We start from the raw sequence: 18,366 nt of genomic DNA, 5'->3' as shown, positions 1-18,366 counted from the left end.
TTCGTGATATAATCTTCCTTTGGAGCAAACTGGATATTTTGTCTTCAAAGTAGGAACAAAGCTAAGCTTTCGGCCGGATTTGTCCACAATGTTACATGATATTTTTAGTATCGCTAATGTTAGCCATAGAGCGACCAGTTCCGCAAGCAAATGTTAGTAGTAGAGCACACTTTTATGACGGCTTACTAGTGCCAAAACCTCATAATTGTAATTACCATTTTCACGTGTTTATTACTAAATTACTAACTTTCACCTGTTAATTACTAATTTTTAGTTTTGGCTCACTTCCTGACGGATTACTAGTGCCAAAACTGAAAATTAGTAATTTTCCCGTGAAAATGAGTAACTAACAGGTGAAAACAGTAACTGACAGCGTTAATTAGTAATTATCACGTGATAATGGGTAACCCCAGGTTTTGGCACTAGTAAGCCGTCATACACTTTCGCCTTTTGCCTTCTTGAGCCGCGACCGTGCAGCGTTCCTAAGTCAATCAATCAATGAGTCTTATATCGCGCATATTCCGTGGGTACAGTTCTAGGCGCTCTGCAGTGATGCCGTGTGAGATGAAATTTTATACGGCCAGTAGATTGCAGCCATTTCGGCGCATATTTACCTTTCACGGCCTATTATTCCAAGTCACACGGGTATAGGTAGACAATTATTAACTGTGCCTAAGCAATTTTGCCAGGAAAGACCCTTTTGTCAATCGTGGGATCTTTAACGTGCACACCCAATGTAGTGTACACGGGGGGAGGTTCGGACACCGAAGAGAGTCTGCACACAAAGTTGACTCTGTGAAATAAATTTCCGCCGAACCTGGGATCGAACTCACGCTGACAGCGGCCAACTGAATACAAATCCAGCGCGCTACCAACTGAGCTACATCCCCGCCCCAGTCCAGTTCCGTCAGTGGCCGAGGGCTGTGAAAAGTCCATACCTTACTGACCTTCCCGTATCCGCACGCCCTCGCAGTTTGCCGACACCCCGAAGGAATGGTCAACTGGTCAGCCTAAAAGCCAGGCATTCTTTTGTCACTCCCTGCCAGCCATAGACCGCGGTAATTGTGCGCGACGTCATTGCCAGATGGAAGCGAAACTATGGGCGGCCATTCGGCGCATTACGAGCGCATTGTTTCGGCCTTTTAGTCCGCAAGTGTCCGCGAAATATGAGTCCCTGAGTGTCCCAAATATGACCCCTTGTGGTCAGTTCTCCGCTTTGGTAAGTGTTAATGTAATGTTTAGCGGTGTTTAAAGGGGAGCCATTGTATTTCAAAGGAGGGACACTCACCTTAAAGCGGCGAAGGGCATGAGCGAAGTTAGGAAATGGGGAAATCGCAGAGTGGTATTATGTACAAACTGTGATAGGTTGTTCAAGCCAAACTGTTGCGGGTTGTTGATACATTCTGTCTGTCCTCTGAGGCCTGATGACGTGTTTTACCCTTGCCCTTCATTGAACAAACCGTGTGAGTATTGTCCTTGCTCTTTGTATAGTTGTGCTATGTATGCAATGCATCATAAGCTTTTAATTCTTCAAAGTATTAACAAGTTTATTCCTTTTCTGTAACAAAAGCGATTGGATTTGTATATTTGATTTCCCTGTGTATTTCCAGCACAATAGTGTGTGCGAAGAGTAAAAGAATATACAGTCCGTAGGTGTGTGTGTGCGTCAGTGTGTGCGTGCGTACGTGCGAGCGTGCGTGCGTGTTGTAAATAATTGTTTGCTGCATCCATGGGAAGATTTCACACCCCAAAAATTAAATAAAACTGCTGACACAGACTGTGCCGAACGCTTCTTTACAAAATCCTTCATCTGGTTGAAATAGACCCTATCGGTATTCCAAGCTCTCGTGATCTCTCGCAAACTTCAGAGCATAGCAAAGCATGCGGTACAGCGATCTCGTGCGAGCTGCACAAGCCAAAGTTCGAAGTTCTCGCGATGTTCAAAGCATAACAAAGAGCGTGTCTCGCGAGAGCTGCTCAGATACCGAAAAGGTCTATAGGATAAGGGGGAGGGGGAGGGGGGGGAGGAGATTTACTGGTAACATTACATTACTTACGGCAGCAGAGGGTGCTGCTGACCGATGCAACATTTCGTGATACTGCTGGTACATTTTGCTATTCCAATCTCAAATACATTAAAATATCCTAATTGACTCCTGATGTAAGTCAAGGCATCGGAAATCCAACACGCAGGTGGACATAATGGGTTGATATGTTTGCTGTGTAACTATAGACGTCTTTTATTTCGCTTAACAATCAAAGTTTGAAATAAGTACTGAGTTACTTCGGGTTGAAAAGCTGAGCATAGTGCTATCGCACGTAGCACACAAAAAACAAGGTCGCTCTGTTGAAATCCTGTAAACAATACATTGAAATTATGTGTGGGCTGGAGGTTTTGTATTAATGTGAATTTCTTTATGTGATGGGGTGGTGGTAGTGAAGAAGAAGTAGGGGGTGCTCAGGCAGGAAGCATTCACATAGGAAACGCCAAGTCAGGGGTTGTATATAGTAACGTGACTTTATTTTAACGATACCTGAGACGAGTTGCCCAGAGCGGTTCGCCACGGGTCGCTCGCAGTGCGAATGACAAAAAGCCGTTTCTTGGGGCAGTGCAGTAAAGCGCTCGCGAAGCACTCGGTGAGCGGCTTTGGTATAATTATGCTCGCCCACCGCCCGCCGCGTTATCCAAGATGGCAGCGGTGTTTACACTGCGATGCCGTGTAGCGCGTTTCGATCTTCTCGGCGTGGTTTTCGACGTGACCCGAGGGATCCACCGCTTTTCAAGGTTCAGGGACTACCCCAGCTAAATTTCCCATCATAACCACGTTCTCTCTGACGATTTCACTGACCGAATCGTCTACTAGTTTAAGAAGTACAACTTTTTTCATATCTCGCAGCAATCGTGCTTTCTTCGTCGCCATCGTGAAGCGATTTGCCTCGTTGTGAGCCCGTTGCATAGACCAATCCAGAGCGACTTTTATCTGAGCGGGCTATTGTGATTCTGAGCAACGCATGGCAGAAGCAGTGTCAAGATGACTAGTGGAGCACACAACAAAATACGTCCACTCTCTCTCGCGTCTTTCAGAGTTCTCACTGTTCTCTCAGTTCTCTCTCACAATCAAACTTTAGCTAGAGTCACAAACATCCAATCAAAATCCTAGTAGCTATTAGCCTCGCAACACAACATTCTAAGATAATAAGCCATTCCATTGGTTAAAAACAAGAAGAAAAGGGGTTACGACCTTCCAACCGCAGCTGACACGCTTCTCCGTATCAAATTCAAAGGAATTCACACCTACTTGAAAACTACTGCTACATGCAGCTAGCCGAGGAATACAGCGACAGACAGGTCACCATATGACGTAACAACACCTGCAGGCTCCCCGGCTCCCGTCTGTTTCTAGGATCTCCCGGTGACTGGACATGTGCATCTCAACATTTAACTTAGAACAGATAATGGCATTACACACAAAACATAAAGCGATCGGCAACATGAACTACAAACACTAGACTGGACAATGACAAAACTTTTCTCTATAATTGGCGCCTCGTTGAAATACTGACAGTGTTTGATTGGCTTGAAGGCAAAAGCAGGCTGTTGGAAGGTTGGAAAGAAAACGGAACTAGAAGATATGGGAGGGAACATGGCAGGGCGCGAGAGGGATAATTAGTTTGGGGAGGGGCAGGGGAAGAGGATATTAAAAAAAAATTGAATTGAAAAAAAATCAGCTTAAAGTTTCAAAAACGTGATCGCACATAGTACAATGTGAACAAAGCTCCAGTTTGTGAAGGTGACAAATTGCTGTGACCGTTAATCTCGTCGTTGTCAAGGGAGCTGGAAAATGAACTGCAGACTCGAGTCAGTGTATATAATTATGGTGCTCACACGAACCTGCGACTGTTTGTTCCTTAGCGCTGAAAGGGGGTCTCTGTCGATACCACAACTTTCTGCATAAATTGAGATACTTGTCAAAACACGCGCGTTGTAAGAGAAACTTATGCCGTTGATAGCTGAAATGGCAAGTTGGATATTTCTGGCTTGCTTGGTGTGAAGGGGGTGTTCGAAGCAAAAACGGAATTGTTAGACATAAAACGTGATAATATACCAACCGAACCAATCATTTTTAATAATATTGTTTTGGAAAACGTGAACCAACATAAACATCTTGGCGTAATTTTGCAGAATAATTGTAAATGGGACTTCCAAGTGAGAAGCATCGTAAAAAAGGTCACCCTCTTAATTAATTGCTTAAGATATTACAAATACAGATTAAATCGTAAAAGTCTGGAAACTATGTACAAATCCTTTGTTCTTCCACATTTTGACTATGCAGACATCCTATGGGACAACTGCACCGAGTACTGGTCAACTGCACTGGAAAAATTACATTTGGAAGCCATTCGGACTATAATCGGTGGTGTACGCGGCACCAGCCACGAAAAGCTGTATAAAGAAAGCGGATTTTGTAACCTAAAAGAAAGACGGAGCAGACACAAACTAATTTTATATTACAAGATGGTATTTGGCAAATGTCCTCATTACTTAGCACAACTTTTGCCACCTTTAACTTCTGATGTTAACCCCTATCACCGAAGAAGACCATCAGAAAGAAGAGTTCCCACTTGCAAAACTGAATTATACCGTCGATCTTTTATACCATCTACCACTGTCCTTTGGAACAACTTGCCAGACAACATCAAAACAACTAACTCAATCAGCGAATTCAAACACTATCTAACTATTCCTGATTATAACGTACCTGCCTATTACTACTGTGGTAAACGATTGGAAGAGATTCATCACTGCAGAATGCGCCTAAACATGAGTAACTTGAACTCTGACCTGTGCAAACGCCACTTACAGGAAAATCCGCAGTGCGCTTGCGGCTACCTGCACGAAACAGCTGACCATTACTTGATACATTGCCCTCTGTACGTAGACGCTCGCCTATCTACAATAAATGCACTACCTGTACATTACAGACATGTTGAAATATTGTTAAATGGTAGCGAAAACCTTTCTCTTCGCACCAACAAGCTTATTTTTGAAAGTGTCCAATCGTTTGTCTGTAAATCTGGTCGTTTTTGTTAATTTGACTCAGTACGCATATCCATGCCATGTATTCTATATACATTTTTCAATTATATATTCAGCGAACTACTGCTTATTTGCCACTGGATTACAGTTTACAATGTACTATGTATATTCTTTTTGTATGCGCTAACCACCTTCATCTTTCATATGTACCTACCATTCTTTCGTCCCACCTCCACCCTCCCCCTCTTCCTCCTGCTAGCTTTCTCTTGTTCTTTTTGGTTTGCTTCAACTATGCTGTTTACCTAGATAGTTCCATAGTTTATAAGTAATGTTTGTCCGACATCATATTTTTGTTAATTTGTAACTACGTAGGGCGCGTAATATAAGCGTTCGCTTGAGTTCGTGTCCCTATTGTTTATCGTTGTATTGTTGTACCATGTTTGATTTAATAAAACATTGTTTAAACCAAGGGGGTGTTCGGTTTTCGTCGCGGGCGCTTTTGGTCCTGAGATTGTCATGTAGGATGAACATTGAAGGTAGGCTAAAAGGTAAGGCTGAATTTCATTTGTCGCCAGCTGGTGTTGCTGCAGAGAAAGCGTGCGCGTGCGTGCGTGCGTGCGTGCGTGTGTGCGTTGATTTTTAATACACATTTTGATTTTCGTCACGCTCATAAGATAATTGCCTATGTCATTTTTTGATGTTTTGAGAAAAACGCATAAAACTTTCTTTGGTTTCTGAACAATCGGCCTATCACATTTTAGTTATAAGTTGCAAATTGCCTATCTCGAGCTGTTACCACGGGATGAACGTGAGATAAAGAGCTGACAGCAACATTTTCAATCAGCAAAACTGCATAACAACCCACAAAGAGCTTTTGCATACCGTCACATTATCAAAACAAGTCTTCTGGTATCATAAAGAAAACGTGCCTAACTCAAGAAACGAGATCGGCAGTTTTGCTTACGTTACCGTGGCAATTGGTTTCCGTTGGTCTGAGAGTTTGTACTCTCTAACACCTGATAGTTACCCTTCCAGTAGCTTCCCCTGTAGTTTCACTACAGAAATGCCTAACACTGAGATAGGTATTTTTCCTATGAGCGTGACGTTTTGTTTCATCCTGGGACTTTAGAGCTTTGCCAGGTGATTAAATATAGGTAGTTATTTCTGTATTGTGAAACAAAGCATAATTTTTGATGATGAAACTTTTTGAATTCTGATTCATTCTTTTCCCATTTACACAGTGGACAAATTCATTTGGCATTTTTTACATTTAAAGACGTTTTTTCCACAAGTTGTCAAGTTTCGTCATGGGGGAGAAGAAGGTTTATGAAGGTTCATGCGTGTCTTGATCAAGATGTTTTAGAGAAAAATGGATGTTGGATGTGCCTGTTAGGAGAAGTTACTCGTGCCTGCACTCTTTAATTTTAACTCAGCCTTGGTAGTGAAATCGGATACTAAATTAGCGTGGCTAAGATTTCGGTGGACTTTATTTTAAATAGACACAAAACATTTTTCAGGTATGTATGAGAATATTGAATGGCATTTATTGGTTGTGAAGTAGTCAGATTAAGATTTCTTTGTTGGGCTCTTTAGTGCAATGAATTTCAAGACGTAAACTAGAGGGAGATACACATATATATGCGTTTCCAGACAAAATGATGTAATCCAGCCCTGAAAGTCAAACAAATGGCGTACTCGCCTTTGGCTAGTGGTTCTGAAAATGTACTAACCAGAGAGCAAACTTTACTATAGCCAAACCAACAATTTGTTTCAGCAACTTGACTCGCATTTGGCGAGTATAGGAACATTTCTACTCGCCAGTTGCATGTTTCTACTCGCCACTTGCAGGCCTGTAATCAATTCGTACCAATCTGAAGACATACAGAATTTCTGTGTCGGGAAATATGGACGTTCCAAGTAATATGTGCTGTTTTATTTTGCAAGTGTTATTTAACCTTCCCGTTTGCTTCTTTACAACATGACGACACGTTTCTAGTTATTCACCCACTCAGATCCGAATGAGATGCCGGGCATGGCACTGAACTAATATTTGGCATGGTTTCTTGAGTGCAGAATGGGGACCTTGGTGTACGTAGGTCTCAGCATTTACCTTCACTCCCCACTTATTACCACCTCCTGCATTGTTTTCTCTGTTCATTCACCTCCCTCTTCCTCTCTTTCTCCCAAAATGTCTGTCTGTCTGTCTGTCGGTCGGTCTCTGTCTGTCTGTCTCTGTCTGTCTGTCTCTCTGTCTGTCTCTGTCTGTCTGTCTGTCTGTCTGTCTCTTTCCCTCTCTCTCTCTCTCTCTCTCTCTCACTAACTCTCTCTCTCTCCCATTGTTTGTTTCTCTCTCTCTCTCTCTCTCTCTCTCTCTCTCTCTCTCTTTCTCTCTCTCTTTTTTTTTTCTTCGGACTAATGCATTTAATTATGCCGCCAACAACCACCAAAACAAAACACAAAAAACAACCGAAATCATATTTGATGCTGACTTTCAGTGCTAAACAGTTGTCCTTGTTCGGCCTCTGGTACTTCTGCTTGATCTTCAGTTCTTCTATTTTTTTTTTTTTTTAAGTTGCCAAGCACATCATTGTGCATGTGGGGTGTGTAATCAATCACACACATCTATATATTGCTTCTTTAATTAGCTCTGTGTGCTTCGTGTTTTGACTTTTACGGACCGCAGGGAAAGCTCTTAGCTTATAGTTCGTACCATCATGCCACCATGCAGTCCTATTATCTGCATGCAACGTTATGCGCAAAGTGACCGTGCAGTGATTAGATTCCTGTGCCGCCGATGGAGATTGCCGGAATTAATGCAGCAGACCCGTCTGAGTGTAGCTTGCATTACAATAACATACTTGAGTGTGCAGTAAGCGTACAACTAGAAAAACAACATTCAAAAAAGGATTGAAGGCTTTTACTTGCTTGTGTGGACCCTATTCAGTCGCAGGCGCTTGAATTTACTGTGTGTTTTTCTCTGATAATTGTCTGCAACCTTTGAGAGTCTACGTGCCTGTGAATGAAGCAGACTGTTTAAGTCTGCTGTAAAAATACAGCTTAGACCACGTTTCTACTGTTTTGTATTGGGAGGGGGGGTGGTGGTACATAGCTGTATTGATATTTGGTTGTTGTTAACCATGAAAGCAAAAGCATATTCAAAGAAAGACATAATTGTGATATGTCCACATATATATATATATATCAGACAGACCGGTTCACTTCAGAGTTTAGTGTGCAGGGGCGGGATGGAAACAAACTTATCCTTCCACAGAACTGAGAGCTTCCCCGCCCACCTTCGCCTTTAAAAAAATAATTAATCAAAGCAGGAAGGTCACAATAATTGTTCAGGGAGAGATTTGTTTCTGTCCGTGAAAACAACATGACCTTGCATCAGCACCTTGAAGGTCTTTATGATGGCTTCATTAGCACCAAGCCGTTATTCAACAGATTAAATTGACTCGGAGGACAGAACGCGGGATTAGTATTAATAAACCAGATCCTTGCGAGCAAGTGCAAGGTCATCCGATGCATCAGATGTTATATCAGGTGTTGACGCCCGGCCGTGCAATGCTTCGTCGGCTTTAACACGAGCTTTGTGGTCATTATTTGACCTTGTTAATGCGTGAAATACTCTGTAGACGTTAAAGGAATGTTGCATGCACTCTCTGACGTTGTTGATGCATTTAAATACTTGGAGTGAAAGTAACTGAGTCGATGTTTGTGTCAGCACTTTTAATGCTGCGTAGACATTTGTTAGAGCTGGGTTAGATCAGAAGGTCTCTGCGACCTATTCTGGGATACCAAAAATTACGGTGGTATTCATGTATAGTAGATGCTGTTTTGATGCTCAGTAGACATTTTTCAAAAAGTTGTCATCGAAGGCCTCTGGAGCCTGTATCGAGTACTCAAGTTGCTGAGAAGTTCACATGTTGTCATGTTTGGTGATGAGAAGGTGGTTTTTTTTAAAGTTTTTTTTTAAAGTACGTGTGTTTTGTTGTTAATGCGTTTGATACTTTGATGCCAAGTGTAGACATTTGTCAAAATGTTGAAATCGAGGGTCTGTGGGGTCCATTTCAGGTACTCATGTTGCGTAGATGCTCATATGTTGACATGTTTGGTGTTCACATGTTGACACGTGTTGAGATCATAAAGCATGTATATGAAGAAGAAAAAAAGGCGTGTGTTACGCTGTTAACGCGTTTGATGCTTGGTAGACATTAGTCCAAAAGTTGTATTCGAGGGCCTCTGGGATCGATCCTGAGTACCTCAATCGCAACAGTGGTTAAGTTCACGCCCTGAGGATTTATGTCCAAAAGCCAGGGGCGAACGACCGCAGGCTGACCGGTGGTCATCTATTATCCGCTTATCGGGCCAGAGCTTGTGTCTATCCAGGCGCGCAAAATCTGTATGCATTGTATAAGGCGCGTTTAGTTAAGTTGGCGAGGGTTAGGGCGCACTGCCTTTTCGGTCGCCGCCTTTACCCCCTTTCATCTGCTGGGGGAAGAGTCGCGGGTAGATTCCACTCGACTGGAGAGTTTGACGAGAGAGAATCATCAGGTGCATTGACAGAGTGCATGCGGTCTGTGCACGGTTTGTTTTTCGTCTGAAAACAATCCTTTTGACGCATGTTCGGGTGGGGCAATATTGCAGTGCCTTGGAAAAGTTGCAGTAAGGTCAGGCGGATGGAATTAAGGGAAAGGCAGCATTAATTTGAACTCACGTGCAAGGGCGAATATTAATGTGTTGGCACGGATCCTGATTCCTGAGCACAGAAAACAAGAAATAAATTATGCACTGAAGCATAACACGGTAGCTAGATGATTTAAGTACGAGTCTTGTTGAATAAGAGTACTTCATTGTGGTTGCCTGGCTGGTCAGTTGTCGGGGGGTTGGTTGTGTGTGTGAGTGCGTGTGTGTGTGTATGTGTGTGTGCGTCTTTGCCTGTGTGTCATTAATTTGTTTGTGCGTGTTTTTTCTGAGTTTGTGTGTGTGTGTGTGTGTGTGTGTGTGTCTTTGCCTGTGTGTTTGTGTGTTTGCCTGTGTGTGTGTGTGTGTGTGTGTGTGTGTGTGTGTGTGTGTGTGTGTGTGTGTCTATCTGTTGTTCTGCGGTCACTTCGCCGTAGAGCATTCCCCAACTTGTTTGTGTATTACTCCTCACTCCACTCCAGTTCAACGGTATCCCATCAACATACAATTTACGCTAACAAAAAATCAGGCAACTGATTATTGACCATCCTAAGTTGCATTCAAAGGAAAATGGGCAATAAATAATGTCCAGCCTTTTTTCGCATTGATATCCCTCGATCTGCAGGCTTTGTTGTTATCGATTCCGCTGATGGCCGGCCGGGTATTCGAGAAAGAAAGGTCCGGTTACCCCTAATCCAGTCCAACACTTCGTCGTCGGTGTTTTGAAACTGCCGGATGTCCCTCTGATGGTTATGGTCATCATAGCAGGTGGTATAGTCAATTTAGAGACCAAGGGATCAGGAAACCGCGGCTGTCCTTGAACGCCCGCACCATTGAACGCTGGAGGGAGGACCTTGGCCTTATACTGCGCTCTCAGTGGTCGTTGTTCTCAAACGGTGGACAATGTGGACTGGGGGGCCGAGTGGTAACGCACTTGCGCTCGGAAGCGAGAGGTTGCGAGTTCGACCCTGGGTCAGGGCGTTAGCAATTTTCTCCCCCCTTTCCTAACCTAGGTGGTGGGTTCAAGTGCTAGTCTTTCGGATGAGACGAAAAACCAAGATCCCTTCGTGTACACTACATTGGGGTGTGCACGTTAAAGATCCCACGATTGACAAAAGGGTCTTTCCTGGCAAAATTGTTTAGGCATAGATAAAAAAAAAAATGTCCACCAAAATACCCGTGTGACTTGGAAATGGGCCGTGAAAAGTAGGATAGGCCTATGCGCCATAATGGCTGCGATATGCTGGTCGATGTGAATGCGTGATGTATTGTGTAAAAAATTCCATTTCACACGGCATAAATAGATCCCTGCGCCTTGAGTCCGAGTCTGGAGATACGCGCGCGATATAAGACTTCATAATAAAATAAATAAATAAAAAGTTAAACATGAAAGGTCTGTGTTGTGCCTGCCCTGCCTTAATTATTTCGTGTGTATCTCCCCAGCTAGTTGTTTTGTCTGTACCCCCCGCGCCTCCTCAATTAGTTTGTGTGTATATCTAGTTGTTTTGTCTGTACCCCCCCCTCTCCCCCCGCGACCATCACACCGTTACCGATCGCTTACAGTGGCCGTTGTTCTTAAACGGTGGGACCTACAACACATAATAGTACAGCAATCAAGCTGGCGGATCTCGGGTCACAGACGGTTATCGGAGAGGGGCAGCGTGCTAAATGACGGGCCATCAGCCTGGTATTCCTCGCCCCCGGGATCTGTCACTGTGTGTGCATGTCCACTTTTTGCAAACACGTACAGGGCCCTGTTATTTGCTGACCTTGGCAAGGGTCAAGGGGGGCGAGGGTGGACGTGGGTGAGTGGGTGTGAGTGGCTATTGGGTGGGGTGAGGTGAGGTGGGGCAATTAGTGAGAGCCTGACTGAGGTCACGCAAGGCGATTGGGCAGGTGAGGGCACTTGAGGACTGGGAGAAGGGTGTGGAGGGCCTCTGTTTCAGCAGTTTGTGCAGGGTTAGCTTCCATATACGGTCATCATTTATTACATTAACATGCCTCGGTGCAACTCTCTCTCTCTCTCTCTCTCTCTCTCTCTCTCTCTCTCTCTCTCTCTCTCTCTCTCTCTCCCCCTCTCTCTCTCTCTCTCTCCCCCCCTCTCTCGCTCTCTCATTCTGTCTCTCTCATTCTGTCTCCCCCTCTCTATATCTGTATGTCTGTCTCTCTCAAGTTCTCTCTCTCATTCTCTCTCTCTATGTATCTCTGTCTACCCCACTCTCTCTCTCTCTCTCTCTCTCTCTCTCTCTCTCTCTCTCTCTCTCTCTCTCTCTCTCTCTCTCTCTCTCTCTCTCTCGCGCGCTCTCTCTCTCTTTCATTTCTGTCTTATTAGCATACACTTTTACAACCAGGAAATAATGTATTGGAGGTATGTAAGTACCTTTGTAAAATAAATTCGTAAGGGGCGTTAATCCTTAAAGCATTTCATTTTGCACCGCCCGGGTTTAAAGCTCAAACACGGCGACATAAGAACAAGAGACGATAACATACAAAAAGACACACACAATTTGTTTTTCTTGTCAGAAATCTGGAATTTTTTCATTGCTTGTCAAATACTTTGCTTTACAACAAATAAACTGACGTTGACTGATTTTACGACAAGCCAACGACAAAATCAGTCAACCATTATATCGATCACTTCCTTTGGAATCAAGAATACAAAGCCAAGAAAGGAACATAATTTTGGCTTGTTTTTGACAACTGACTGAATACTGAACACCAATAAAGCACTCCTTTCTTGTCTTTGAGGAACTGTTAAAAGACTGTCTTTCATGTGAAAAAAAATCGAAACATGTTGGTACCTGTACACTCTACCTGCATTTTACGGGCACTCACAGAATACCTTCCAGTTTTACGGTCTTTTGGTGTGCACCTGTGAATTATTATCAGAACATGGCGGTGGCGGTGTTTTATTGGCTGCGTCCACCTTTTCACCCCCTGTTACCTGCATGATAAGATTGTCATAATGTTAGTGCCCAGTGGACTCAAGGCTCTAACGTTCCTACTCACAACACGGAGAAAGGCCAGCTTTGCATAAAGAGGCAGATTCAACGGAGGTTTAAGAAGTATTTTCTTGCTCTTTGACGATGTTTGGTTGTTTGTGTATACAAATGCATTCATTGTATAAAGAGTCTGTTTCACCGGAGGTTTAAGATGTATTTTCTTGCTCTTTGACGATGTTTGGTTGTTTGTGTATACAAATGCATTCATTGTATAAAGAGTCTGTTTCACCGGAGGTTTAAGATGTATTTTCTTGCTCTTTGACTGTGTTTTGGTTTTTATTTTATTCAAATACATACAATGTTCTTTTTTGTTGGTTTTCTTTAATAGCAGCATTAAAGACGGCAATATACACAAAGACACTGAGAACTGTTTTCTTATAAATAACAAACAAAAAAACAATCTCGAATTTTTCCGAGAGCTTTCAGAAGTTTGCTCGTCAAAAAGTTTGCCCTTGTGGTAAGATCTTACGCAGACTGAAAGCAAACCCTTAATCCCTCGTTATCCATACATTTGCAGAATAAGTACACAAGCAGACCATACAGTGCTGTGCCATTATGTGTAAAGAGTAAAAGGCAAAGGTTTGTTTTGGGTGTTGTAGCAAAACGTTATATCTTTACTTTCGGACACGTGTCAACTTGATGTGCACACACAGACGGTATATCAATTCATACTCGACCCCTGTTTCGCCGCTGTAGCACATAAGAGACCTGGCCTCGGTCATTCTGTTTAAGCGCAGGTGACTGACTATTAGGGTTTAACGTCCTCTTAGACCAACTGGTCTATATTGGGACAGGTATTGGTAATACGCTGAAGATATGGTGTGATACTTTGATTCGAACAAGCCAGCTGTGGCTGTCTTCTTCGACACACCAGCATTGGGTTTGTCTCGTCAAAGTATCGAAATACGATCATGATAATCAGAGACGAGAGATGATGCATGCGTGTCTTCATGTTTTCCAAGCCCTGAGACTTTCGCTGTGAACTTGGGATCTTTTTCGTGCGCATGTGTGCACACGGGGGTGTTCGGACACCGAAGAGAGTCTGCACAAAGTTGACTCCGAGAAATAAATCTCTCGCCGAACGTGGGGATCGAACCCACGCTGATAGCGAACAACTGGCTAAGCGCAGGTGGCTGATTACACTCAAACAGGCAAAATCCTAGCGGGCGGCGCGACTCTTCTTGGTGCCAGCTTTTCTTTGGGAAGAAGCGATCCGAATTTCCCAGCAATGAGTTGAGAAGTTTTGAAAATGAAAAAAAAGTCACGATAGCGAAACCGTTCTGCGAATTCACGAACACAGACGAATATGACCTGTGGAGATAATGAAGAATATACTCGATCGAGCTGCTAAGGCTAAACGGTCTTGCCAAAGTGCCCAGTCTTCCTAGAACTCGGGCCTTTGGTCAACAAGAAGATTTGACTGGGAACTGTTTGGTAGCGTACGAAACGCTCCAGCTCCAGTTAGACGATAGTGACCAGCAATAGACAATGTTCGGAAATAACTGTCGGGTTTGTATGGGTTGTGAAAGAGGGAATACCCTTGCTATTTCAGGGACAAATACATTCACACGTGCTGCTGTCCACGTGTTTCCGACACACCCCTCGCTAGTGATTGGCACCTCCAATGTTTGTCCCCGTTAAAGCAAGAATGTTCACTCTTTCACAACCCATACAAACCCGACAGAGTTATTGTCAGAATTCGTCTATTGCACTGATTTTCTTGAACAGAAAAGAGTAGCGACATAAATTATAATACATATGTTGAACAGTAATAGCTTTATGTACCCACTCATTGTTCGGAACATTAATGGTTTGACTCAGACATGTGAATCACGCTCAAAATATTTGTGCATGTGCATCTGTGCGTGAAAGAGTGAATACCCTTGCTTTTACGGGGAAAAACACGGAAGGCCAATCACCAGCGAGGGGTGTGTTTGAAACACGTGGAAGGCCAATCACCAGCGAGGGGTGTGTTTGAAACACGTGGAAGGCCTATCACCAGCGAGGGGTGTGTTTGAAACACGTGGAAGGCTAATCACCAGCGAGGGGTGTGTTTGAAACACGTGGAAGGCCTATCACCAGCGAGGGGTGTGTTTGAAACACGTGGACAGGAGCACGTGCACATTTATTTGTCACTGAAAAAGCAAGGGTATTCACTCTCCAACACAAACAAACCCGACAGAGTGAGTTTTTCTGAACTGTAAACAGTTTCCTGAATAAAACAATTTGCTGTTAGGGTCACTTTAAGAGCGAAATAGGGATCGGCCATTGAGTACCGGACTGCAGTAGTGTGGACGCATTGGTGTCAAAACTGATATTCGGCGAAGGAAGTGTTTTAGTCCACTGTAGGTGTTGCTTGTGTTAGACCGCTGGAGACAAGGACTTGGCATCGCACCTTGACAAGTGCTAAAAGGTTGGCTCATTTTTTTTCTGTCTCGTAAGCATTTTAGGATAGTCTGACCGCAACACAGACGTACAAAATAATATTTAGCATGCTAGCACGATAAACGAGAAACGATTTATTCAGAGAGAGAGAGAAAATAATTCAAGGAATTAAAATTTGCTTCACTGTATTTAGTGTTTAAAGGTGTAAATAGCAGTTAACTACTATGTGGCAAACCAAGCGAAGAGAGAGAGAGAAAGAGAGAGAGAGAGAGAGAGAGAGAGATAGAAAGAGAGAGAGAAAGAGAGAGAGAGACTCACACACACACACGCACACACACACACCATGCACACACACACACACACACACACACACACACACACACACACACACACACACACACACACACACACACACACACACAGTCACCCAGACAAAAAGACTTCCCAGAGACACACATACACCGAGAAAGCTTTCACACGCACTAACAATCTACTTTTCACCAGTGTCAGTAATTTTAATTTCAAAACTCCTGATCGATCGTCTTGGCATATATATCTTGTTACCCGACAGCTTCCTGCACTGTGGATGTTTCCACATCGTTTGTTGTCCATCTTTGTTTGTGATGGGCGATTCCATTCAGTCGTGCGAGTCACAATCGATAGTCATGTTTGCTTGCAAAGCATTGGGCCCGTTTTCACGTGCTGTCTATGGTACTGGGCTGTCAAGAGGAAGTCTTTTGCTAGAACTGACGGGTTTTAAGATTTTTTTTTTAGATTAGTGACAGCGTGCGACGACGGTCCTTTGTGTCGTATATATATATTATATATGTAAACACGTCACGGGCTTACGGTGCTTTATTGACTGATTGAGGATCTGCTGCTTAGTGCTCTCTGAATGATGGTTTTGTTTTATCGGTGTTCACTGTACGATAGTGTGTGTGTGTGTGTGTGTGTGTGTGTGTGTGTGTGTGTGTGTGTGTGTGTGTGTGTGTGTGTGTGAGTGTGTGTGTGTGTGTGTGTGTGTGTGTATTCTGATCTGAAAACCTTTTAGGCGTTACACGTGAGGAACTGTTAAATTGAAATAAAATAACAACACGCAATTGTTTGCGAAATGCTGGTTGAACAGAAAAATACATATTTAGGTCAGTTGAGCTTAAAGCCATATGTACTCGATGACTATACACGCTAATTGCTTTACCAACAGCTGGAGACAGACTAAATTAAGTTCCCTGCAAAATATTGTGGTCTAGGACCCCTTAAATGTTGAGATATTTGAATTTTCATTTTGATCTTGATCGTCCTATTTATAGATTTGGCAACACATGTAACGTTGATGCAAGGGAGAGAACACCGCGGCTTTGTTGACATCCTCACTTTTTCAGAGGCTAGAACAAGCTGTAATGCATGTATTATGGTCCGCGCATGGTGACGTATCGTCATTATATGGTCTTATGGTGCGTTTGACATCGATTGTGGGCAAACTACACTTTGTAAACACGGGAGTGCGTTAGTATGCCTTTAAATCGATGGCGCGGATATACATTTGTAACGCTACTTGTTTGGTGTCTTTTCTCTTCTATTTCCGAGAGTGCCGAGCAAGTGTACATGCACTCTCGTTTTTCTTGCCTTCTTTTCTTCTTCTTCTAAACGATTTAATAGCAATTTTTGGTATGTTTCAGTACCAGGCACCACAATGAATCCTGAGCTTTCCTGATCATCGTAGAGTAAAGACACTCTCTATTCTCCACGAGACGCTATTTGTAAAACCTACGTCAGCACATCACGTGACAGAATGGGGTCAGGGTTCAGCGGGTGCACGGGCGCCTCCAGTGTCGGGGTCACAGAAGTGGGCGGCAAACAGTCGCTGAACAAAAGCGGAGGCGGGGTGCACTCGGATTCCTGCGATTCTGGAATCTCCATCGGCGACGGCAACAAAAAGAGCCGGTCGTCCTACCGCCATACTGCCACGTCACGTCACGTGGCGGGCGAGCTGGACAGCGAGGAGGAGATGATGGTGGCGGGGAGTGAGGTGGGGTGCGGCACGGACTTCCTGATGACCTCCACCCCCAGGGCCGGAGCCACCACCACCACCGCCAGCACCACCAAGCTGGCCGATGTGGCCGAGCACCCGGACACGATGTCGCCCAGCCACACGTCCCGCAAGAGCCGCAACGCGCACTCCCGTAGCAGAACCTCGTCCTTGAGGCACAACCCCAACTCCGCGCCCAACCTCCTGGAGCACGCCATTCACGAGGAGGACGAGGACGCGTTCGACGGAGAGCCCGAGGACAAGCGACTCCGCGCGCAGAGACCTCCTCGCCCAAAGAGCGCCCACTTCAAAAAGTCTCGGGCTGGCAACTCGCAGCGGGGCCGCACAGCCCGGTCCCGCCAACTCAACCAGCACGTGGGCAGCGCCAGCGGCGGCGATTCTTCAGCGGAGGTGACCAGCGATGAGGGCGAGGACGACTTCGACTCCGACATCCTGTCCATCCCGGACGAGACCTCGCCGCATGTCACGCGACCCAACACGCTCACCACCATCCGCCTGGGCCCGCAGTTCCAGGCGCAGACTAAGATCCAGGACCACGACGGCCACGGCAACGACAAGAACGAGGACATGGACTGGTGGGCGGAGGACGACGGAGGAAGCACGGCGAGAACCTCGCGGGACGGGGGGCGAGACTCCAGTCGGTCCCGGGCCAGCAGTAGCTTCACGCTGCGCTCACACAGCCGGGTGTGGCCTGAAGGCAGGGTGGCCAAAAAAGCAAGTGAACGCTCCATCTCCAGTATTCTGCTGACTACGGCGGTCGAGCTGGACTCCTCCCCGGCCACCGCCGCTACTAACCCCGCGTGCTTTGCCGTGACTAATCCAGAAATAACCCAACACATCCTCAAGGTGAGTACTTCCATGCAGGCCACCACCATAGCCCCGTGCATGCGCAATCTCATTGATTCCTCCTCCTCCACCTCCATCCCCCCGGTCGCGACTTTGCAGACCCACGTGAAGAACCACGATAGGGCTAGAAGTCGCAGCGGTTCTGCGTCCAACGCGAAAAGTCTCAACCAAAAACTCCACGACATCTGTGTGGTCAAGCCAGCGAAGGAGCCTGTCAAAGGTCCAGAACCGTGTCTGGAACAAAAACTGCGGGATCTTTTTTGTCGTTCGCGAAGTGAAGACCCCGGAGCAGCAGTTGCTCGGGGAGAAGTTGCAGGATCTGAGCATCACGTCCTCAGACGAGTCTGACGGCTCGCGGG

The 18,366-nt window shown here is 44.9% G+C and overlaps 1 protein-coding gene across 1 annotated transcript in view; it reads left to right on the top strand.

Moving 5' to 3' along the window:
• LOC138964261 (uncharacterized) overlaps positions 1–18,355 on the top strand; it is a 25,841-nt gene extending 7,486 nt beyond the window's left edge. Inside the window, exon 2 of the mRNA XM_070336166.1 lies at positions 16,791–18,355. Within this exon, the coding sequence (XP_070192267.1) occupies positions 16,904–18,355 (1,452 nt within the window). The 5' untranslated portion in view covers positions 16,791–16,903. The remainder of the gene's footprint in view (positions 1–16,790) is intronic.
• Positions 18,356–18,366: the final 11 nt, after the last annotated feature.

Source organism: Littorina saxatilis, linkage group LG4 (assembly GCF_037325665.1).
Source record: "Littorina saxatilis isolate snail1 linkage group LG4, US_GU_Lsax_2.0, whole genome shotgun sequence".
NCBI classification, from domain to species: domain Eukaryota; kingdom Metazoa; phylum Mollusca; class Gastropoda; order Littorinimorpha; family Littorinidae; genus Littorina; species Littorina saxatilis.
The sequence above is the reverse complement of the archived record's forward strand: the minus strand, read 5'-3'. Positions and strand labels throughout refer to the sequence as shown.